The 25,998-nt window shown below is 39.9% G+C and overlaps 1 protein-coding gene across 2 annotated transcripts in view; it reads right to left on the minus strand.

Annotated features, from left to right (window-relative positions):
- The window catches only part of FGF12 (fibroblast growth factor 12), a 479,029-nt gene that overhangs the window by 205,111 nt on the left and 247,920 nt on the right, over positions 1–25,998 (minus strand). The window contains exon 1 of one of the 2 annotated variants that reach the window (XM_004675102.2): positions 22,017–22,933. The exons of the other annotated variant lie outside the window; for it this stretch is intronic. Within the exon in view, the coding sequence (XP_004675159.1) occupies positions 22,017–22,215 (199 nt within the window). The 5' untranslated portion in view covers positions 22,216–22,933. Of the gene's footprint in view, positions 1–22,016; positions 22,934–25,998 lie in introns of those variants that run through there. 2 annotated transcript variants of the gene reach the window in all.

Here is a 25,998-nt window from a genome sequence, read left to right on the forward strand (position 1 = left end):
TTAAGGAGAATATAGAGAAATCAGAAAGATGGGCCTAAACAGTATTTCAAAAGGAGGGATTGACTAGCAGTGTTGAATTAATTTTGATTTCCAATACATATGTAAAATTTTGAAAGAAAAAAATGAAAAAAACATAATAAACTACACTGAATATCTGTTGAGCTATATCACTGAGTCACCCAGTTTCCTATTGCCAAGCTCCAGGACTGCCTTTTAGAGCCCCATCTGCACAGACAGCAGCCCTGTTACCCCTGGATCTCTAAGGCAGGCTAGCATAGCAGAGGGACAGCTTTAAGTGTTGGGAGAACTTGACTGGATTCCTAATAATCTCAGTCTCATGTTGAGTAAGTCACTTACTGCCTTCACCCAAACAGAATAGCAGCAGATTGATAGATGATGATGATGATGATGATGATGATGATGATGATGATGATGAAGAAAGACAGACAGGAAGATAGATGAGAGAGTGACAGTCAGTAAGAGACAGATGCTGATGGATAGATTCAGGAAAGAGAAGAAATGGTTTTCAAGAAGTATATGCAAATACAGTGATGGAAAGGCTTGTTGTGGTCAATGAATTTCAACATGTTGGGGGCGGTGAGTTCCTGTGATTTCCTGAGTACTATATACTGGGGTTATACAAACAATTAACAAGTAACTTAAGGGGCTTACTACATATTTTTATATTCTGACATAATAACATATGCTAAATATGTTTTGCAACTTAAATAACAATTTAGCATAGATATATTGTTTCAGAAAACACATTTGTTAGGCATTATTCAAACCCACCCATCATATTTTTAGGGCTCAGGACAAAAGAACAAATAAAGACCCATGTGCTACAAGTCTAATATTTAAATTTATAAATCAAAATTACCAACTGTTAAATAACATACACTTGGTTTTACTACTTGGAATTACATCTTCCTAAAAGTCTAGAAGCCTCTTAATCCTCAGTCTTTTTGCCAAATAGGGCACTACTGGACAAATTGTCCCTCAGCTCATAGCTAGAATTTCTTTTCCTACACCTGACTCTAGCCAACCAACATTGTCAGGAGCCTCACATGGCTATGTGTGAACATGCAGGTTTCATGTCCAGCTGGCAAACTGCCCTGGTGACCCAGCAGGCCTAATGGTCTACCTCCTACAAAGCAATTTGCTCTAGGGAATAAGACCCTAGGAAGAAGCCAAACAGATGATTCAATGTTGTTATTTAGAGAATTCTATGGTCTGGAACCTAGAATGTGATAAACAAGGAATGAGAGGCTCTAGATGATCATGAACCATTTGCCCCACAGAAACAGACTAGTCTGGAGAAAAGCCAGAGTAGACTATAGAACAAAGGCCGCCATCAAAGAATGGAAAAAGTCTTAATATTGGGCATCCCAGGTGGTACAAAGGGTCAAGTCTCAGCACTGCAGCCACTACAGTATGAGTTCAATCCCCAGCCAGGGAGCAGATTCACAATCTGCAGCAGACCTCTCCTGTCTTGTTTTCTGTTCCCTTCAGCAGTGTGTTTCAGTCAATCTGCCTGTTCCCCACTCTGTCTCTGATAAATCCTCTTACTCTCCCACAACTCTGGCTTACACCACAGCTCTTGTATGCATAAATAAATAAAATAAATATTTTTAAAAGTCTTAATATTGTTAATAAATTATTTTAATAGTAAGGTAAGTGGGATTCAAATTACTACTACCTGGTAAGTTTTCAATATGGGGTAAACAACTTACAACTAGTTAATGACAATGATTTCCAACTCTCCAGTGCTGATTCTATGGTTCCAAACTAACTTAACTATATACTGTTATATGAGGATTTCACAGATTTGTATATCCTGGATGTCATTCACTAAGACATTTACATTTATCAATAGGTAGGTATATACTGGCACAGGTACTCATGCTTTCCTGTACTCTTGCTTCAGTCTATTTTAGGAACACATCTTAAATATTGTGTGTTGAAATTATTTTTGAGTCCTGCCTCTTTTTCATGTGTTGCCTACATAGATTTAAGTTCTGACTGGCTTATGACTTAAGGACTTCTATATCTTACCCTTAACCAGCACTCAAATCACATCAAAAATTACTTCTCTCATTTCTTAAATTTATTGTAGATGTAAAGTCCTATCATCCACTAATATTCAGAATAAAATAAATATGAAAGTTAAGAGAGAGTCTGATAAGATTAATATGAGTGGTGTGTGAGTGTGTGTTTCTCTTTTTCCTTCTACACAAACAGCAATGTATTAACAGAAACAAAGAAATATGAAAGAACCCAAATTGAAAATGACCAACTGGCTAAGTAGAGGAAAGAAAACTGTTTCTGATGTACCCAATCAGAGGCTACTCAGAGAGACGACCTCGTATAATGAAGAGAGTCAAAAGCATTAGAATCAAAGCTGAAGGCAAAAAAAGAAAGAAAGAAAGAAAGAAAGAAAATGTACCAAGCACTGGGCAAAGGGTTAGTGCCTTTATACTCTTCATTGTCTCCATAAGGTTGACACTAACTTGTCTGCTGTTCCCTTATCTCTAAACGCTGCAGATGGTTGTAGTAGCCTAACTTACATGACATCAGAGAATGCTGTGACTAACAATGATATGACTATGAAAAAGGGCAATTACTAGCAGGGAACTGTACTGTGTTGGAGAAAAAATATAGTCTCACACATAGGATGAGGACAGGACACTGCAAACCTACGATCATAATCAGACACCGTTATTATTCCGGAATCAGAAAGTGTTCTGGCAGACCCGGCATGTTGGAAAGCCCAACAGAGGAGCTGGTTAATATTTTATGATGATATCTCAGAGGAAGAAGTCAAATGACACCTCATTGTTGCCCTTTTCGTGATTTCATAGAATAGTATGACAGGGGTAAGCTAGTTAGTAGCTACTGAGGAAGCTTAGAACTTTTTTTTTTTAAGATTTATTTATTCATACAGAACTGGGGTACAGGCCAGAGATGCGGAGGGTGAGAAGATTCACCGGAGACAGAGTGGGGTACAGAACAGGCAGATCGACGAAGTACACGATGAAGTACACCGCTGAGGGGAGTAGCGGGCAGGTCAGGAGAGGTCTGCCTCGCCATGTGGATCTCCTCCGGGCAGGCAGGAATGGAACTCATGCGAAGTGGCTTAAGCTTCTTAGTGCAGTGCTTTAACTCGCTGTGCCTCCAGGGAGGGCCAGAAGCTTAGAATTTTAAGACTCACCTGAACTGAAAGGCTATCTAATTATTTTGTTGGGTGATTAAATATCCAAGAACATCATTTTTTTCAGGTTTGAAGAAGGAAAATTATTAATATTAATAATTAGAAAGCCTGACTAAACTTTGATACATTTCTAAAATCAGATTTTATTTCTTACTTTATTTTTCTAATAAATCAGGAGTTATTTTCAATGAAATGGCATGACTTTATAGTTTGTAACTACTCTTATTTATGAAATTAGAATTACATAAGGTGTGTCTATGAAAATAAGCAAAAACAAAGACAGTCAAATCAATGTAATGGGATCCAACTCCAAGAAATGAAGTGCTATTGTGAAGAACATCAGGGTTTATACTGCACTTTTTTCAAAATATGTGACATTATAGAAATTGAAGTGTATTAGGTAGTTTTCATGCCCAGTAAAAAATAATGATGTGGCAGATACTCTACTAGCTGAGAGTTACAAATAGAAACCATGCCTTACAAAGAATATGTCTATCACAGGAAATAAGTGACTTACAAATACATAATTTCTTACTTTAGCTTAGTGATTAATGGAATGAGTTAGATATAAAGAGAATACTGAAGGAAAATTAAAAATGTTTAAGTAGCGCTTTTTAAATTAAAAGCATCATAAATTTGTTTTAATTTTTCAGATAGTTCACATTTTAAAACAATTTGTTACATGTTGCTCAATTATGAAACATTATGTATAAATAGCCAAGTTTGGGAAACAGACTTAAAAATATTCAGTTGTTTAATGAAACATGAAAAAGTAAAAAAGTGGAGCAAAAACTATGTCTTACAAAATTAAAGCTAGTATCAAAATTTTTCACTTATTTCCTTATAACAATGTTAACAAAAGAAATAAAAAAAGAACAGACAACTGAGAAAAAAGAAAGATGAAGAAACTTTTATAATGAAACAGAATTGAATAGTTAACAAATGTGAAAAGACTTAATTTAACAATATCTATTCCAGTTTCCCCCTGAGATCCAGGAACATCTGGTCTGAACACTTTCTCAAGGGGATGACAGGGAGCTGTTTACATATATTGTAATGATATCCCTTCAAAGTGAGAACTTCCTTTTCTTAATCCAAGATTTTAAAAAGGAAACTGGGTATTCCTGGTACTTAGTGTTGAATTGATTTCATAAAATGGAAGTAGCAAAAAAACAAAACTTCAGATCAGTTCTACTTTACATTGATTCTACTTAAGTCAGTTTAAAATTTTTGCCTGATACAAAGAGTTAAAAATAGTCATTTTCCCATAATTGCAGTAAGTCTAAGAGTCACCTATCAAAATGCACCCTTCTTTCTGATGAGAGGTTATAAATCAGAGTATGAGATACAAGCTACAATTAGACCAGCTGATAGCAGAAAACTCAACCCAAGGAACAAATGAAGTAAACACTATGTGTCTGATTAGAAACTTCATCCACAACATGCAGGCAACAAAAAGAAATACTTATACTAAAATATCACATTCTAAATTCCTCAACTTTCAAAACATTGGATCTAAGCCATATAAGGCACTAGGGTAATCCAGGTGTATACGGTAAGCGCTCCCTGGTAGACTGACTCATAATCCTTAAATTAACTCCTTTGGTTTATGAAGAAAACATTCAAATGTCCATGAGTTTTCTTTTCACAGAACATTTGAATGTTTGCAAGCTGCATAGAAACTATCAAAATGGAGGAATGGGAGAAAGCTGTTGGGGCCACGTATTTTTGACACTTAGTAACTGCTGGCATGCAGGATACAGTCTCCCCTCTCTATTCACTTGTCCCTGTACTTACTGCCCACATTGACTATTACATTTTATTATTAACACCTTCCCATCCTCCCTGGCCTGGCTCAAATGCCATACTCAGAACATAGGGCCTCTAGATAAATGCAATACAAAGATAAAGAGACTGATATGACAGATCTCAGGGAATCATAGTCATGTTTAGACCATTTAAAGATGCTTTTTGAATGCACCTGGAAATTTTTACATAGATTTGTATAGAGAAGTAACACAATTTTTTTTTCTTTTTGAAGAACAATCAAAAATTAAAGAAAAGGGATGTTGAGACATCAGGAGGGAGAGTTAACAATATTCCAGGTTGTAACAACAAGCTCTAAATCATGCCAGTGACAATACAGATAGAAAAGAAATACGATGGAACAAAACTAGTCAGTTTATGTTAGTGAATTGTCTTGCTACCTTTGATAATTCCCAGAAAGTCCTCAGCTAGTGTCTGATGAATAAAGGGCTAAAACTCTGCAGAGATTAAATCAATGAGTTACATGACTGGACATGAGGATAAAGAAGAAATGAGTCAACAGTAAGTGGGAGTCCCCAAAGGGAGATATGGTGGTCAGAATCAGAAAGGTACCAGAATTTGCTGAGTGCCATTTAGATATCATAAATGGCCATTCACTTAGAATGGAAACACAAGACATGAAGTAGGCTGAGATCTAGGTAGGGGATGGTAATAAATTCAAGATGAGGCTGGTTGTATTTATGCTACCAGTGGAAACACATGTAGGTAAGCTAGCTTGTAGCTGGAAATCCAAATGGAGTTCCGGTGATGATCTCTCAGTGAGAAGTACTGAAGACCCGAGAAGTCACGGAAAATGAGTTTCTTCCTGTGAGAAATCATAGCAAAGGAGAAAAATGCAAACAACAAACAGAAATACCTCCTTTAAAGATAAGCAGTTCGCAAACACCAAACCCTAATGTTCAATGGATGAATGCTCAAAGTTTGAAGATTAAAAGAGCAAAACATAAGCAACAATTTGAATAGTGTTAGCAGGGTTATCGTAAAAGTTTCTACAAGGAACTGAGTGCATGAAGGAGAAAGTGGAGTATTTTATTTTGGAAATAGGTCTGAATGATCAGTGGGCCTAACATGAGCACAAGATACAGAGAACTGCTGTGTTGGGATGTGTAAATGTGAGTCTCTTCATTACATTAGTACATACATTTTAGTAGTGAAACTGTAAATGAAGATCTACTCAGAGCTCTTAAAATTAGACACAATTGAGCTTTTGAATATGTAGCTGACATGCTATGAAATCTACCTGTGATAGTTTCTGGACCCATTCAGATAAGGTCTAGACCAACTAAAGACTTAATTTAGAATATAGGCCAAAAAAAAAAAAAAAAAAACCTAAGAGTTTGCTTAATATTAAAATATAAGGAAATTCCTATTGTGAAATTATAAATTTCTTTCCTCCAGGCTTATTACAAACAGCAGCTGCAACAGTTAACCAAATAATACAGGAATAAAGTAACCCCCTTTATCAGGTTATTTATTAAGGTTATTTATTCTGGGCTTTTCAGACAATATTAGCCTTTCATACTTGATTTCAAGAAACACCTACAATGATAGTGATGATAGTGGAAATTAGAATTTGCTTAGCGGCAGGTAATCAGGATGGTCAATACCTCATCACTCAGACATTGAATTTAACAAGATCCTCCATAAATTCAAATAGATGTTAGCTTGAGGTGCACTAATTGAAAAAACTGTAATATGACAAATATTCATATATATTTCTATTTATATATATATAAAATGCTCTAATCTCTTATACACACATATACATGAATATGTATGTGTGTGTGTGTGTGTGCACATATAGAAGATTAGTTGTTGTTTTTTTTTTAACCCAAAGACTAGAATTGAGAAGCTTCCAGGACACAGCTTTTAAAGAAACACTGAAAAAAGAAATCACTTAACAGTTAAGAGTACATGAAATGATGTGCCACTGGAGATGGTAAGGTCTTGACTCCAACTGTTTAAGTAAAAAGCTGGACTACATATCAAATTCCTGGTGCTTGTACCTTCCACTAATCTATAACCTCCTTAAGAGATAGACCTGTGTCTGTTTTTCTGTTGGTCCACACCACAATGCTAAGATGGATTATAAAGACAGATGATAGGTGTCAAATAATTATGTGAAAATGTAAACAAATGAATAATGGTGATATGGTCAGAGTATTAAAATATCAAATAAGTTAAATGACTTCTGTAGTTTGCTATAACCCTGAGTCTATCATTACAATATTAACGCGTAAAACTTTACTTTTAATTCAATGTCCTTTGAGAATCACTGAGTGCCCCCATTCTTGCTACTGACCGGGATGAATTACTTGTACTTATCCTTAACATTACAAATAAATGAACTACCTTTATTGGTTTGGTTAGGCTTATGTCATTAGTGAGGTTATTCGGCAAATATACTCTGACATTTTTTGTGTCAAGCACAACACTGAACTTTGTCTTTCAATGTTAATAGATCAATTATAATATTCAAAATAAGAACTAACCTCAAGAATATAACTTCATTAGCTATCTGCTCTAATCAAACCATAAACTAGTCCACCAATAATTTAAGAGGACCCTGCTTTCACTATCAAATCACATTTATATAGAGAGATATAATCCTATAAGGATCCTCCAAATTTCTCTAGAGATTGCTCATATTCGGTAAACACTGTGAGATGGCCTCTAATGATATTAAGTCATTCTCTTCAAATAAAAAATGTCTTTATCCTAGAAGGGTTAACGTTGACTTTGTGTTTGACTTCCCAAGTGAACAGGACAAACTTATTTTCAGTGAAATAACATGATCAGTGTTCAAAAGATTAAAACTGAAATTCCCCTATGTATACTGTAATCATACTACACAGAAAAAGAAATGGAAACCACACACACAAAAGCCAAATATCAATAATATGTATGAGAATAGATATTATGAGAGATTTAACTCTAACTCAGAAGTTTTAAACTCTCATTTTAAGCAATATTATATCTTTCCTTCCTAAATCATGTAACTTTACTACTAATGAGCACAATTAAATTTCACCAGCTGTCCATTATTATGGACATTTGATGACTGTTAAGAGTGTGACAAGTTTGATATTATATAAATGTTGGTCTCTTCCTTTGTCTTTATGGAAAACATGTCAGAAAGGATATACCAGAGGCCTCTCTGGTGGCACAGGGGTTAATGTCAGTGCTATCAAACTATAGCCAGCCATGCAGCACAAGTCCAATCCCTGGTCAAGGAACAGAACCACATGATTCAGCAGACCTCTTCTGTCTTGACCACTGCTCCCCTCAGCAGTGTATTTCAGTAGACCCACCTGTTCTGCTCCCCACTGTCTCTGATGAATCCTCTCACTACCTACCAACAATCCCAAACCTCAGACCTGTACCAACCCTAGTTCTTGTACGCATAAATAAATAATTTAAAATATATATATATAAAACACACACACACACACACACACACACACACACACACATATATATATATATATTACAGGTCTGGAAAATTTAAAAACTTGACAATTAAGGAATGACTTTCCTCATACCATCATTCCAATTTTTATGACATCCTCCAATTTAGCACATTTCTACTGATTAATTTAATACTATAATGAAATACAACATTTTATATGTTATCTTTTTCAGAAATAAGCTTTAAACTTCTAGTCAATATCGCAGTTCCTTTTCTTATCTATTTTGTATTATTATGTTCTTTGCGACTGCATTAATAACTAAATAAATGTACTTTCCATTAAAATAAAATCTGGTTCCACCATTTTAATAATTCTCTTCATGCTAATATCAAATTTATGGATTATCTTGAGTGCCCAAAGAAATGCTAAAAGCTAAATACAAGAAAAATTTAGAAATTGTTCAGTTATAATCAGCTAACTCAATGGATCTAAGAATAAATGAAAAATATAGAAAAGATCAACTAAACAAAAATATGCTAAAATGTTTGCTATTCTATTTAATGTACATGTCAAGTCTTCTACACTTTTCTACCCAAAATTATACTATGTTATTTTCTTATACCTCATAACAGAGAGATACACTGAAATCCAACCACCTGCCGTCTAAAGAATTAAAACTGGAAGTATATATTGAAAATGATTAAAAAGAATCTCAAGGACCATCAGATACAACCCCTTTGCTCTGAAAATGAGGAAACTTAGCTGAAAAGAAAAAAGGACTTCCCCAAGGTCAAAGTCCAGTGTTATTTCCATGACACTGCGTTACCTCTGACTGAATCTTCATCTTCTTTTACTCCTATCTTTCTAAGGAAAAAGCTGGGCATCCACTCAAGCAAAAGAATAAATACAGAGGATTGCAGCATATATGGAAGACTTACTTAATGCGCCTATCAATAGCTTTAAGAATAAGAGAAAATGAAAGAAAAGCCAATGAGGTAATAAAGAATTGACAGAGAGAAGCTTTTTCATTAGAACAAATCAATATCGTATTCCCCCATCACTTGGAGCTTCAGTAAGAAAAATAAAAGCAGAGTGACTATGTTCCCTCAAGGGTATTTAACACCAAAATGACTTGTTGGTTTCAACTGCAAATGTTAGGACCAGACATGATTGAATTTGAAATCAATGGCAAAGGTTATTCCTCATTAACCAATATTAAGAAACTAAAGCCAGTGAAAAGAGAAATGAGCCCTTTCCCAAATTAGATGTACCACTCACTTCCCCCTTGGTTTCTGGGACTAAGATATAAATTAATATAAAGAAACTCCCTCCTTTGCCATTTTCTTAGAGACTGACCCTCTGCAACGGCTAGTCTACTGAGAAAGAAAAGTATACACTGAATGAAACAGGGGTGGCAACTGGGAGTTGTGTTGGGAGGGAGAGATTCTAAGTACTTATCTACAGCCATATGTCAAATGAAAATTTCTTAATATTTGTATAGTTTAATGTCAAAAGAAAGGAATTGAATGCTGTTCTAAAATCCATATTCCTTTATTTGCTTCACATTTGCACAGTTGTGAGATGTGGAGCCTGAGTAGTAATTAACTGGTATGTCATGAACACATTAGTCACCAAGAAAATGCGGTTCATCTTGATGAGCTCATTCTGACCACCTACTACGGAGAGAGGAAAAGCAATGGAGAGAGCGATGCAATGGCTCTTTCTACAGGAACTCACACTCACAGTGTTAGAAATGGATCTTTACACTATAAGTACAAGACGAAACAGACTGTACCACAAACACAGGCACAAAATCCAGTGCATCCTAAAACAGGTAGTGATTCATAGTACCTGGTGATATCTGAGAAGATCTGGCAAAGACATGGGAAGTGAGCTAGGTTTCTAAAAATGGGTATGAAAACAACCTTAGGGCAGATAAATGAGGGACCATATCTGGTTAGTAAAACATAGGCATAGAGGTAAATGGCATCCCTTGTGAAAAAGCAGTTACAAGCTAAAGGAACAGAAATGGAAAGAGTTGGTAAGTGTACTAGGACTGTCACAAGGTCGGGTGCACTATGAAACAGTGTGAGGAGGGGTGGGGAACTGACCTTGACTCTGCAACTTATTCATTTGATGAAACAGATAAACAAGATAGCACTCTCCCGAGTCAGCCCTTGAATCCATGCCACATTTTTAAAAAAATAGATTGTGGTTAATTTTTTAATTAACGAATTGCTATTTTTCTTGGAATGTAGATATTCAAGGAGAAACTGTCCAAAAGAACACAGCAAAACTACAACTTGGAACATAGTACTACAAATCTGGCCAGCATTTATAAATCTTAATTATATACTTCCCTACAGGAAAAGAACGGGGACGTCCTCATTATTACTGTATCCTGTTCCCAAGCACATGACAAGCATATATTCAGTAGGTGTCTGGCAATATAACTTTACTCTAGATATTCAAAAGCAACTACCCACATGAAAATGACTCAAGACAAAAAAACAAGTAGATAGATCTTGTTACCAGCAGTTTGCAATACCCCACAAGTGACAGCTTTGGGCTGACGGTCAAGCAGAGGCGATGCCTGAGTTCCAGTCCTCACTCAACCTTCCACAGTTGGATGCTCTAACTAACCCCACCTGGGAATCCAGCTCCCTCATCTGTAAAGTGGGTGATCCTAATGAGTTTCGATGATTTCCAATTCAAACCCACCAATACTTTAAGTCCTATATTCTACTAGGAAAGGGTTTCCCAAGGCTAACGTTACAGACATTCATCCTTAAGTTCATCCTTAAGTTCAGATACATAATCGCATGAGACAAAGCCTTAAAGTGTCAATTCCAACAAAAGTCTTTAATGAAGCCTTTAAGCAATTGTCAGGATTCAAATAATGTATCCAGGTGCAAGGAGTTTGATGCCCCCCCCCCCCCTTGCAGGTGTGTCAGCTCAATGCAAAACAGCATCAGACCAAATTGGCTGCTTACCATGAGAAAGAGGACAGGACGGTTTCTCAATTAAAGCACCAAGAGTCAGATAACTTATGTCAGGTAGTAAAACAGAAATGTAGCTCAGAAACACCCTGAACAGTTGTGGGAAAATGATCTAAAGTAAGATTTCAAAGGAAGCTTCTTTAGGGCATGGCTTTTCTCAGGGTCTGTAGGTAGACAGGGAGGGATAGGAGACTGGAACAGGAGAATACGCAGGCAGCCCAGCCAAGAAGTTGCCAACTGTTTTCCCCACTGCAGAGGAAAATGGCTCTCAGGACCTGTTAGGGTCCTCTTTCTTCTGTTCTGAAGGTTAAGTAACAGCCCTCTCTCAGAGGGCTGTCCCACATGAAGAGGACTTCCATTCCTAGCGTTCTGAGCTTTGGGGCCCTTACCTCATGTACCACTTACCCTTAACCTCAGGGCTAGACTTTCTGGTTGCAAAAAGAAATCTAATGTAAACCTGCTTTGAAGCATTAAAGCAAAACAGCAACACAACTCTCTCATAGTGAGAAACTGGGTTTTCTTAAATCTGAGATTCTACTTGTTTCCTATCTTTTTTATTCATTACTCACTGACCAACTTATCCTGTTAGTTAATACTCTGTAGGTGATTTGGAGTGTCTGTAGTTTCTGAAAGTCTTTCCTCAACATACTATCATGTATCAGATGGCTATTATGTGAACAGTTTATCTAGAGCTATTTGTCTGAAAACAGAATCTGACATGTATTTTAACCAGGCAACTTGTATAAGGATTCTCAATTTTGCTACTTATTTAAATTTTGCCCCTGATTCTTAATTATGTGAGGAGTATTATGTGATTCTAGGACACAAGGAAGGTGATCTGGGTCATATTTTGAATTCAAGTCACCTATAGCAAAACTCAGAATAGGCATTTTTCTTCCATACTAAGAAGAAGGGGCTTCACAAAAATCCTCTATTTCATCTCTCCTTGCCCCCTTAAAGTAGGCAAAAGTATATCACACAAACTCCTGTTTAAACTATTTGAAATATGTTTAGGATGTGATTTTATAAATAAACAAGATCCCTGAGGAGTTTAAAAAAATGTCTGCTAGATGTTTAATATTTTTTTCTTTTTATAATAATTCATATAAGCTCACTTTTTTTTCCTCCTGAATCGTTCACACTTCATTTCAATCCCCTTTTTGACCTTAGTTTAAAAAAAGTCTAAAACACTACAGCTATAGCACACTGGATTTAATTCCTAATCTTGAATGGATAGTCTGACCTAATTGAGGTCAAATAAATAAAGACTGATATTTTAAACAAAGAGATGTGAGCACAGTGTAAGTAATTAAAACATGGGGTGAAGTTAGGAACATCCAAACTAGCACTGTAGGAAAACAGGTTTTATACTTCCTGTCTAAGTCAGAAGCAGGGAATGATGGGTAGTCAATGAGGTCAATGTAGCCAGCCAGGAAAATTTCTCCTGGGGGTAAGTGAGTTGTCCAGTGGCTGTTCAAGCTAAAAGAGCCCCTTGCTATCCTTTACTATAGCTCCTTTATTTTGCAAAGAATAAAGAGCCCCTTGCTATCCTTTACTATAGCTCCTTTATTTTGCAAATTCATGTGAATTTGAGAAGCCCCAGATTTGCTTACCTTAGCTGAGAACTAGAGATACTGACTTAAGAATTTCTCCTCCTAAAGATAAGATTGGGGGCCCTCCCTGATGGCGCAGCGGGTTAAAGCACAGCACTAAGAAGCTAAAGCCACTTCTGCATGAGTTCGATTCCTGCCTGCCCCGGAGGTGATCCACATGGCCCACATGGCCCACATGGCGTGGCGGACCTCTTCTGACCCGCCCACTGCTCCCCTCAGCAGTGTACTTCATCTGTTCTGCTCCCCACTCTGTCCCTGGTGGATCCTCTCACCCTCCGCATCTCTGGCCTGTACCCCAATTCTGTACAAATAAATAAATAAACCTTTAAAAAAAAAAGATAAGATTGGATGAGTTAATATATCATTTACTCATGTGTTTAAAGTTGATTGAAGAACTGCAGTGACACAAGTAGAATACTGTGCTGAGAACCTGCCCTGTCCTTTGAAACACACATTCTAGTAAGGAAGTTGAGGCAAGCAAATCTATAAAAGAGGTAAGGTTCTGAATGCCTCTGAGCAAGTGAAAAGATTCAACAATAAGCAGAATAGCTTTGATGATACAGAACAATTTATATCATTAAAACTGGTGACACTATTTCTAAACATCATAAACATATTTGTAAAGGCATTCATGAATAATGTATTTTTTCAGGGCCACAAAATATGAAATCTTTGGATTGGAACAGGTTGGTGGTTCTCATTTCTGGCTGCATATTAGAATCATCTAGGGCGTTATAAACTAACAACAACAACAAAAAAAAAAAAAAAAAAAAAAAAACAGACGTCTGATGGATGGGGCCCAGAGGAAACTTCATAAATTGGATTTTCTGGGTATGTGGCATTAGCACATTTTTAAAACTCCCAGTTGTTTTCATTTTTCAGCTAGGGCTGAGAACCACTGGCCTATATAATCTCTAAGTTCTAACATTTTGTGATTTGATGTGCAGATCCTATTTGTTCCATGTCATTCTTTCACTAGAGGAACCAAATTTGGTCTTAGGTATTGGAGCCTTCTCTACTGACCCCTGAAAAGTCATTTCCAAAGGATCATATATACTGAAACTCCAATTAAGAGGCATTAGTACAAGTAAGAGAAAATCAGGGAGACTGGGGATGTGTAAATATCACAGAAATCAAATGACTAACAACAAGCAGAAAAACAAGGAGGACTTTACAAAGGTTGTCTTTTCCCAATGACTCAGTTATGCAAAGAACAATGAACTTTACCCAAACTAACACATGGAATTCACCCAAGTGCCACACATCTGAGATCTATATTCAGGCCACATTCAGGATTGAACCAGGTCAAATATCTTTGAAATCCTGTGAAACAGCAAATATTTTGTTTCCCTTTTAAAAGTCGAGAGAAAATATCAAGGCTTTTCTATCATCCTAAATATTTTTTCTCTGCTTAAAACATATTTGCTTATAGAGTTATCCTTTCTAGATAGAAGTTCTAGCTCAACAAGGAAAGACGAGTATTCTAGAATATTTCCTTAGAGTTCACAAATAAAGCAGATAGCCTTATACAGGTGGGTATATGTAAGTTTCTACCCATCTTCGGGTTGTGCATTGTACTTTAAGAATTAAATTATATGACTCTATAACCCTAGCTCTCCCCTAGCTTGTCCCCATCTCATCATGGGTGCCCCTCACTATGAGACTGGTCAGCCAGCAACTGCCCAGGCACACCCTGTGACTCATGTCTATCTATTATCAAGTTCTGCTCATTCTGCCTCCATCTACTTATTTCACACCCATCGCTATCGACATAATATTTTATGTCAACATTATCCATAACTTAAACTAGCATTTCTCAAACATTTGGCCTTAAAATCCTTTTACATTTTTAAAAATCACTGAGTGGCCCACAAAACATTTGTTTGGCTTATATTTTTTCATATTAGCACTAAGAAGCTAAAGCCACTTCAGCATGAGTTCCATCCTAGCCCAGGAGGTGACCCACATGGCGTTACAGGTCTCTCCTGACATGCCTGCTACTCCCTTCAGCAGTGTACTTCTTCAGTTGGCCTATTCTGCTCCCCCACTCTGTCTCTGGTGAATCCTCTCACCGCCCCTGCAACTCTGGACTGTACCCCAGTTCTGTATGACAAATAAATAAATCTTAAAAAAAAAGCACAACAAACAAAAAGTTACAAAAAGTCCCTCAAAAATTAACATAAATATCATGCAACATAACTGTATTTTCCAAAACAAACAAAAATGAGTGTAAAAGTAGCTTATGTGTTTCCAAATCTTTTTAATGTGTGGTCTAATAGAAATCAGCTAGAGTCCCAAGACTGCTTCTATATTAATCGCTTGTGGCATGCTGTTGTGTTTGAAGTATATAAAGATAACATGGCCTCACACAGGTATGTGGCTAAAAAGAGAGGAAATTACAATAGCCTTTCAGATGACTGCAAACGTATCACATATTCTCTGGAAAACTCCAATGGAAACTTGTCACAGATGAGTGGAAAGCCAAATAGTATTATTATGAGAATAGTTTTGACCTTTGGACCCACTAAAGATTCCCAAGAAGATCCCACGGCCTCTGCACATTTTGAGAATTACTAGCCCAAGTTAGGGGCCAGTAGGACTAATGCCCTAACCTGACATTTCCTTTACTTCCAAACCGGCCCTCTTGCAATCCATTCTCTACTCCCAAGTCAAGATGCCCATTTAAACTGCAAGTCACATTCTATCACCCCCTACTTTGACTCTTCTTTAGATACTTCATTAAAATACAGATTTACTCCAAGGATCTTCAAGGCACAATTCATACTTTGTCAAGTTTCCCAATGCCTCCTGTCCCCCTCCCTTTTGCTCTCATTACTGCATCTTCATATTGGTTTCTTGAAAAGCAGTGATCCCCCTTTACCTGTCTTTGCAATTTGTTCTTTTTTTCCCTTTTTGCTTGCCTCATCCTTCAGCATTCAACTGGCTTTAGTCAGCAAATGTTTCTCTGGTTCCACCCTCTTAATAATATTTTTATTTTACAAATCAGCAAACTGAAAAAGATATTAAGAAACTTGCCTAATGTTCTCACAGCCAATATATTTAGAATTTAAATTCACATTCCACAAGGTCCATGTACTTCATGGCTCTATTACAAAGTCACTTAAGCAGCAACTTAAAAAAAATAAGGCTAAATCATACAGGGCTTTCCTGACCTTGGTATCAACCTCTTTAAATTCTAAAACATCTGAAGCAATTGCTTATGTTTACAGTCAAGAATTCTCTCCCCCAGGACGGACACCTCCCAGCTGGTTCCTAGGTGCCCCAGCTGGCATCCCTTGATGTCCTGAGGCTCCTGGCACACACAAAGGGACATCCCAGCCGGGAGCCCGGCATTGCACAGAACCCATAGCCACAGGCCTGCTTCTTTGGTGCTGACTTGAAGAGCTCCAGCAGTCTTCCCTCTTGGCTTTCCTCCCACACAGACAAGAGCTAAGAGTGTCATCAGATTGCACATTCCCTGAGCCAGTCTCCCCTACCCTCCACAAGAGTTTCCCAGCTTCAAATCAAATTGAGCTATTTAGATTCAGCCTTCTTAGCTCAACATGGTAGTAGATAAACACAGGCCACCTGCAGTGTGGCAGCTCAGTGCATGTGACTATAAAGCCATTTTCTAACTCGAGGAAACTGACCAGGTCTCTGATACGTGAAGCTTAGGTGTTTATTTCTAAGATGGAATTAACTGTGTTGGTGGGTTGTTACACAGCCACAGCATACAGGGCAAAGTTGTGAAGAAACTCTGCAAGCCCTGATGTCACAGAGTCGATTTAGGCATTATTGTCAACATTTATTCATGTAGGTGATTAGTTTATAGGCATTTTGTCACTAAGCTTCTTCCCTTTCACCAATACCTAGAAGGTGACCTCAGAATCAGACTTTTAAATACTATGCATCTTCCTTTGGTCAAATAGTTCAATAGGTAGGTTCAATAGGTTCACTAGTTCAATAGGTACGCCAACAGATTGAAGCCAAAATGGAGCTTATCAATAGGTTCACTCTATCTAGCAAGCCTGTCTTGAACAGTCGTCACAAAATCTATAGTAACTCTAGATGAAAAACATACATTATAATGAAGCACTCAAGGAGGAGACAAGAAAAAATGCAACACTACTAACAAATTTCCCAAACCTAATCTACCCTGTAAAATTCAAAAATAAATGTATTCTCCATGAAAATTAAAGCAATCCAATGCTGTATTACCAGTAAGTCTGATATTTCCTTTTAAATACAATTTTTTGAGACAAAGCTTTAGTTTCCAAAGCTCTTCTAAAATATTCCTATTGTTTCCTCTACTACAGAGACTGTCTCATTTCCTGGATATTTTTTTTTTTATTCTTCTCCCGAATACCAACTTCATTAAAACGTTAAATACTTAATCCTGAGTTATGACTTGATGAGATCTCTGTGGGATGAGAAAAATCAAGAGATCACAGTATCTGTTATTTTAAAATGTTCTTACAATGGAAACACAATTTGTTGATGAGAATGCACTGCTGTAGAGAAAATTGGACTAAAAGAATCATGCATATAAAACATTAGTTTAAATCCTAGGGTGGGTTTCTGAAGAAAAAAAGTATTTTTGTTTGTTTGACAGACATCACACCAAATACCATTTAATTAAGCTGATTTATAGACAGGAGTCCAATTTTTAAAAGAGAAAACACAATAAAAGTAATAACTGTAAAGGTACAATACCACCTAGTATATGGATCTATTCTTGACAAATATATTAAATTATTTTCATTGATCAATCTAATAATCCATAAACCACATGATAAACATCATTTCCCTTTTCTGACCATTGTCTTCTTGAAGTTTGTTTTTTTCTGTGATGTTTTCTTCACCTACATAAAAGTGTACACTTAATAATAAAATGTTGAATGACTGTGTTATTCAATACCATACATATATCAAAACAAGTTGGAAGAATACTAAAATGTTTCTAATCACTATGATTTATAACAACAAAAACAGTACTCCAAAAAATAAGACAAATGAAAAGCAACAATATTAAGTACAATTAATATTACTTTACTGGTTTATTTTATCCAGTCAGTGTAAATATATTACATCATTTTAAAAAAGAGAGGGACATATAAAGCCAAATACTTGGGTTATGAAAAATACCTAATCTCATTTAGATTAGAAATTATCTTTAATTGCTGCTCTTCTTTTAATTCTCTGGTTTGAGGGAGGAATTAAACTATACATAAAAATAATAATAACACAAAATAACTTCAAGTACATAGATTTTGACTTATCTAATTACTATGCACTTTCCAGAGAGGCTCTTATTTGAAAAGTGAGAGTTAAGAGACGACTTGCAAGGTGCACAGCTACCCCAACATCCAAGGATTCTATTAATACCTTTCCTTTTTTGATCAGGAATGCTATCCATTACCTGCAGCAACTTCTTAGACAAAACATAAATTACTTGGTAGTTAATCATTGATCCAGGTCTTTCTATTCAAAATAAAACAAATGGTGGAAATGAAAAAGCCAAGTACTAAACATGGACATACAAACAACCTAGCCACAGCAAATTAAGAGGCATCAATATCTAAGCAAATATTCTAGCAGACCTGGCTTATCCAGGTATTTCATACCTAATGACTCAAATAATGCCACTAAGAATGTTCCTTTCCTTATGAGAAATGCTCCTACAGAAATATTCTAAAGGTTTTCTTATGGTTCAACGACCTCAGTCAACTTAGCAGTTCAACATCTCTAATATTTCATATCCACAGCTACAACCCACGCAGCCCCTAAGGGTTATAACTCTCCCTGTGCTGTGTCTATGTCTTCCTATTGGATTTACTCCTATGACATATGCTTGCTACAAATCACTAATTTTAGAACTCCAATTGCTTGACTTAGCCTCCACTACCTCTTTCAACCAGTTGCCCCCATTCATTTACTCCTATTCTATTTAGAAAATATTAAGAATTATAACACCAATATCAAATGATTTAAATACAGAAAACATTTCTATCCTTTGACAAGATACCCTCATCTTCATACTGCTTTTCCCTGTGTTATGTTGTGAAAAGCACAGGCACGAAAAATCAGTTGAGTCTAGTCCTAGTTTTGCCACTGTTTAGCTGTGCAAGCTGGTATGAATCACCCACTTGCTCTGGCTGCAGGATTTCCCACCCAAGTAAGGATTTCACTGTACAATCCTAGGTAAGCCATCACACTATGCTCCACGATGAGGTTCAAACAGCAATGGATTTGCTTCACAGCCCTGCAATGGCAGGATGTGAGGTCTTGCCCTGCTACTTCTTATACATTTTCAGTCTGAAATATCATGGTTTTGGAAATCTGAGTCCTTTATCCAGTAATTACTGTATTCCCCTTGTGTTTATAAAGTTTCAACATTATACACATTGGTATTTGGTGAGCTAACACAAGAAATTGAGAGACACTCAATGTGTCAGCCCTGAAATCAGAAATATAAGCGTGACCTTCTCCACCCAATATTTGGCTTAGCTTTACTGTCTCAGCTTTATTCCACTGGTAAGTCTGGTCAATGGGAAATATTTCTCCACGGAAATTTTTTTATCAGTACAAGGTATCCCATGTCACCGCTTCACCATGTGTGATTCAGCTTATGGTTCACAAGGATTACAGCAAAGAAGGGCTAGTGATTTTTAAGAATAGCTCAAATATTAAGTGAACATAACATCAAAGTGCTTATAAAACAGATTCCCTCAAATAGTTTTTTTCTTTCTGATGTTTTGCAACTTCCTTCCAATCCAGCTAAAGAATCCTCACTGGAATTGAACGTGGAAGGTGTTATCTCTCTATAAATAGGCTCATCCCCATGCTATGTGAATCATGCTTGCTGACAGCAAATCAACAGATTAATTATTTGGTTTTGTTAGTAATGACAATAGCACACCATCATCTTCCTAAAAGCTTTACAATACCCCACACTTCCATTTTTTAAAGCTGAGCACCAGAACAAATTCAAGTCCACAGTGTTCAGATACACATGTGTTACCCTTGCACTGGGCATATCTTAACGAGTCCTGTCATTTCTCTGCCAGATTGTTAAACTTTGACACTTTCGCTAAGAGAAGTTACTAATCAGGATCCCCTCTGACCATACATACACTAAAAGATGAAATAGTGCAGTACTGAAGAAAACAATAAACTCCCAGTTCCTTCAAAAATCTATTTTCTAATGAGCTGTTAAGGAAAGGTCCACAGGATATAGTCCCAGCTTCCTCTGTACAATGCTATTCTCCAAATCAGCTTCAACAAAGATCAGGTGGGTTTATGCTAGCCATTTACAAATAGAGTCTTCCTATTATTTTTATCATCTTGTTTAATTGAGGACTTGAGTAGTATCTATTTGCAGAATCATATAATGTAACCCACTGCAGCAGAAGATGTGTCAGAGACTAGGACTTAAGAGTCACATTTAATTGAGAGCTTTAATGTTTCTTGTAGACCACACAAGTCCCGAGGAGATGGCTTCCAAATGATTGCTGTACAATGATACATGAATTACTTACTGTCTTATCAAACAACTATAGTTTCTGCATCAATCTTTACTTATGAAATGCACAAGTTATGCTTATAGCATAGAAGGTAACAGCCACTTTAGTGGCTCCCACTTTGGGATCATAATTATTTTTGATTACTCCTGAGTTTTACTTTTTTCTGAACATCACAGAATGAGAACATAATAGAGTGAATAAAGTCACAAAAACCCAATGGAAAAAAATGACATGACATGACTTCTTTGTAAGGCTTACTCTCAATTTTCTAAATTAATTTTGAGCCCCCTTGTCCAGAATTTCCAATTTTTCCTCACACAATGACTCTAACCCACACACTTCATTCCTAAAACCCAGGAGAAGATCAGTCAGAGTTGCAAAATCGCCAACCTCAACCCACTGATCACAGAGCACTCTTCCTTTCTAAATGATAGTTCTTTCAAATTATCCACAGTAAGGAATAGAACCTACAGAGTGGAAATGACCCTGCTGGCCCATCCAGAGGACCAATAATCTAGTGAAGCACAGATCAACAGTACTGCTTTTGGTCTCTCAAGCTGGGACATGACCTGGCCTGAGCAAGGAATAATCACTCTGAAACTCATGATAGCCGATTTCCCTTTGCAAACAGAAAAAAAACGTCAAAGATCAACCAGTTGAATTTTAGGGAGAAGATTTAGCTTCAAGTAAGCCTTGCCAGGAAAATCTCTGAAAAGTTTGAAGTTCCTATTACATTCCTTGGGCCCAAGCTGCAGAGACTGTTATTCTTTTAATGTCCCATGAGTAAGTTTGAGTGTACAAAGGAAAGAAAAGTTAATAAGCGAAGTCCTTGGAAACCATGCCAATTGTTGAAGGAGGAGACTAGGATAGTACATGTAGAAGGAAGTGGAAGAGCATGTGAGGAAATAGAGAGGTGAAAAATTGATCCAATATCTGAAAGATGCAGATCATGTGTTGCTGGAGCAAGAGTTAGAAAAAGAGAAAAATTTAAGTTCATCTGGTGTCTACTAAGTGTCATGTGTCCAAAACTATGGTCAATGACATGAGGGGTAGAAAAAATGCTTACAGTTAGGACCTGAGGAGGCAGGATAAGCAGTCCGTGGATGGATTGATAGATTGGAAAGAGAGAATGATTGAGGATGAATGAGGTGGTCAAAGGCTCTACAGGCTATTTGGAGCCAAGGACACCTACACACGTAACACACGTCCTAAACAAAACGTGGATTCATCAAGGTGCTGTGTTTTCATATGGGACCAAAAGCTATTAAGTGATAGAAGGTGACTGAATAAGAGAGATCTGAAAATTAGGGAAGAAGGTGCCCCAGAATGGAAGAGGGTGTTTCTGTTTCCCTCGGTTGGGTGCCCCCAGGTGCTTTAAGGAAGGAAAGGAGGAGCAGATCTCTGAGGACCCCGTGGCCTGGGCTTCTACTGACCTGGTCTCCGCCTCACTGGCCTCTTGCGACCGCTGCAGAAGCGCACTTTGCTGAATACCCCGAGGACGTGCCTCTCGCACAGGGAGCGCCCGTCTTTGCTGGGGCTGGAGCGGCGCTTGGAGGCCGACACCCGGTCGCTGTTGGACTCCCTCGCCTGTCGCTTCTGTCGGATCAAGGAGCTGGCTATCGCCGCAGCCATAGCTGCTCAGCGCGGGCCCGGGGTCCCGGGCTCCACGGCGCCCTCGGTATCGTGCTCCGCTGGGGCGAGGGCAGGACCTCGGCGGCCTGAAGGGACAGGGCAGGCGCCGGGAGGCAGTGCTAATATTTGAGGAGGCTGCAGTACCGAAAAACCGGCGCCCACAAGGTTACTCAGAGTCTGGGCAGTGGCGACAAAAATGTGTGAAAATCCAGATGTAAACTTCCCCAACCGCTGGCGCTTGGGGGCGGGGCGGTCCCAGGCCTTCCTGCTAACTAGACTCTTGCACCCCAAGGCGATCCGCGTCCGAGGGGCAGTGGGGAGTTTGGTCACACAGCGTTCGGAGTACCAAGTGGAAGGGGAAGAAGGATGTCCAAAACAACCAGCCGTGCCCCCGTTGGAGAGGCCAAGCGTTGTAAGGTGTCCAAAGTATATATATCTACATACACATATAAAACCCGTTTACAAAGCAGAGTCTCAACCGAGGCGGGTAGCGTGTCCCCGGTAGAAAATACTAAAAAGTGAATAAAACGTTCCTTTAGAAAACAAGCCACCAACCGCTAGACAGAAGGAGAGGAAGGCAGCAATTTAACTCCCTGCAGCCCGCAGTTCTGGAGATTAGGAGTTCCGTCCCGGCTGAGAGAGGTCTACGGAATGCATCGCACCAGCTGCGGTTCTCCTGGGGCCCGCCGCCCGAGTTCTGGAGTTCCGAGAGGCGCGAAGTGGGAGCGGTTAGCAGGAGTCGGAGCAGGGGAGCCGGGCGGGGGCAGCTGTTTCCAGCTGCGGCGAGCGCGACTCCCCGCCAGTAGCGCTGCAAAGAGAGCGGGAGGCCAGGGGGAGGGGGGAGGAGAGGAGGGATGGAGGAGGAAGGAGGGAGGGAGGGAGGGAGATCCTCGAGGGCCAAGCACCCCTCCGGGAGAAACCCGCGAGAGGCGAGCGCCAAGGATACGCGGGGTCCCAAGAGCGGGAGCTCTTTCTCTTCCCGCTGGCTCTCTGGCACGAGACGGGCACAGTTGGTGATTATTTAGGGAATCCTAAATCTGGAATGACTCAGTAGTTTAAATAAGCCCCCTCAAAAGGCAGCGATGCCGAAGGTGTCCTCTCCAGCTCGGCGCCCACACGCCTTTAACTGGAGCTCCCCGCCATGGTCCGCCCGGGGCCGCCGCGCCGAGCCGGTCTCCGCACAGGCTCAGAGGGAGCGAGGGAAGGAGGGGGCGCCCTGGCGGGCTCGGGATCAGGTCATCGCCGCGCTGCCCGGGCCCCCCAGGCTCTCGCGGCCCGGCAGTCGGCAGCTCACAGGCAGCAGATCAGATGGGAATTACCCGCCCGACGCAAGGCCGATCACTCAGTCCTGCGCGGCCCATCCCGGCCGAGGAAGGAAGTGACCCGCGCGCTGCAAACACCCGCGCTTCGGCTCGGGTAGGGCGGGTGCTGGCTGCAGACGTCGGTCCGAGGAGGCTGTGGCTCCTGGCCGGAGCTGCCCACCATGGTCTGGCGCCGGGGCGCGGGCGGGGCCCCTAGGCCGCCCGGGGCGACGGCGGGAGGCGGACGAGTGCGCCACCCGGGCCCCGGACGCAGACTCTGGAGCCGGGGCCAGGAAGCAGGTGCGGGCTGCCGCCAACTCGCCCAACTTGCTACGCGGCTGGCCGCTCGGAAACGCTGGCTACTGGGCGCCGCCAGTCACCGCGCCACCGCCTCCTCGCCCCGGAGGGGGCGCTCAGGGCGGAGTCCCATTCATGGGCTGAGGCTCTGGGCGCGCCGAGCCGCACCGGCTCCCGGGCACCTCCGCCACCGTCGCCGCCGCCGCCCGATCACTCGCTCCGCTGAGCGCTAGCTCCGCAGGGAACTCCAAACAGGGACGACAGCAGCCCGGAAGGCGGGTGGGATGTAGAGCCGGCGGTCGGCGCGGCACCTCCTTCACTGCCAGCCCACCTGCCCCGGAGCTCGGGAGCGCCCAGGTGGGGCCAGGCGGGGGGCCCGGCTTCCGGAGCGAGAGAAGCGCAGCGCGCTAGGGTTCTCCTCCCCTCCCTCGCGCCCTCGGCTCTCAGACTCTCTTCTCCTCCCTCCCTCCCGTCACCCCTCTCCCCCTTCTCTGTCTTCTGTCTCTCCCCTTTTCTCCTCTCTACGCAATCCTACGTGATTGAGGTTTGGATGAGAAATTCTCAGAGGCAGAGTGAGGGAACTGCAGCTCGGGTCTGCTCTGTCCCGTCCCTCCCCCAAGGGAAAAAAGAAAACACAACTACAACCTAATGGGCCCCGGGTGCACAAAGAAGGGACATGGGGGTCGGGGGAGGGGCGTGCTGAGCGAAAGCAGCCCCCCCCCTTTCCCCCTGTCTGGAACAAGCTGAAGCACTTAGAATTCTGTTTAGGGAGTAGAGCACTGGACACTTGGGGAAAGTAACAGTGGCCTTTCGGATCCTTATGTTGGGCCCCATCATTAGCTCCTTTGGGAGCAGGAAGTATTTTTGGCATCCTTGGAATCCAAATTTCTTGATTCTGTCTGGAAGACTGCAGAGCAGGCTCCATCTCTAAAATGAGGGGCCAAGTGAGCATGCTGAACAGATTGGAGAATGAAGGTTGTGTGAGAATGACAGTGGCAAGGACAGTCAACTAACAACCTTAAATTGCAGTAAGGTCTCCAGAAGTATTTATGATGACAGCTGGATGTTACAGAAAATTCAGCACAGGAGATAATGTCATCCAGGTTAAAATGCAGCATGAAAGATTTTGGAAACACAAAAGGAGTGATCACCTTCTATTCACACTAAATGCCCATAAGTGACTATTAGTTACATTTACGAATCTCTTCAACATGTATTCAAATATAATAATCCCTTCCCTTCAGGGACACTTCAAAAATTCAAGGGTAGGGTCAAAAGGTTAAAAGGACAATTTCCAAGTAGAGATAGGTATATGTTGGAAATACGCTAAAAGAAGGCCAAAAAAAGCAAGCAAGCAAGAAAGAAAGAAAGCAAACTCCTGAAGCTATTGAAAATGAGTATGAAGCCTTGAGAAGTTCCAAGTACTTTCTAGATGTGAACACAAGCCTGTGAGTCTAGCAGAAATTCACTTAAGCAATAAAAAGGATTGAGGTCTGAGGTTGTTTAGAACAAGTCCTGTATCTATACAGAATAATCCTACCGTGCTGGAGGCTTGGACATTGCGTTCTGCCTCCTGGCATAACACTGGCAATGCTCACAGGACAGACAACTAGGAAGATTACACAGGCAAAGTGGCCTCAGAGGGAGGGAGGGAAATCCTTACTGTAAATGGGAATCACACATCCCTTCCAGCAGATCAATGTGGCTGAATAAGGACAGTGAACTTGGGATTCTAACAATATAAAAAAGGACAGCCAAAAAAGATACACACAGACATACTCATGTCTTTTCCAAAAGTGAAACTGAATACCATTTTCAAAAGTGCACAGATGGGACAAGGGGGATTACTTAAAATCAAATCAACTGCTAACATTATCAATTAGGGAAGATTCACATTCTATAAATAAATTGCTTTCCTTCTTGACTACCAAAAAACTTGTCTCTTTCATAAAGAAGGCAGACATAGATCAGGCTGACCCGCTTTAGGAGCTCCTTGCCTTTGTATTGCAATACCCAAAAAGAAAAGGTCAACTAAGGCAAGGAACCCATCGAAATGACAAGCGGGAGGAGAGTATAGTGAGGCCCTGAGGCAATCATACTGAACTCTGAGTCTCTTTTATTCTCCAAATGGGGAAAATCATTTCCATCTACCTCACAGAACTGATTGTATGTGCAAGCATTTTTT

Source organism: Condylura cristata, unplaced genomic scaffold (assembly GCF_000260355.1).
Source record: "Condylura cristata isolate star-nosed mole 26May11 unplaced genomic scaffold, ConCri1.0 scaffold00003, whole genome shotgun sequence".
Taxonomy (NCBI): domain Eukaryota; kingdom Metazoa; phylum Chordata; class Mammalia; order Eulipotyphla; family Talpidae; genus Condylura; species Condylura cristata.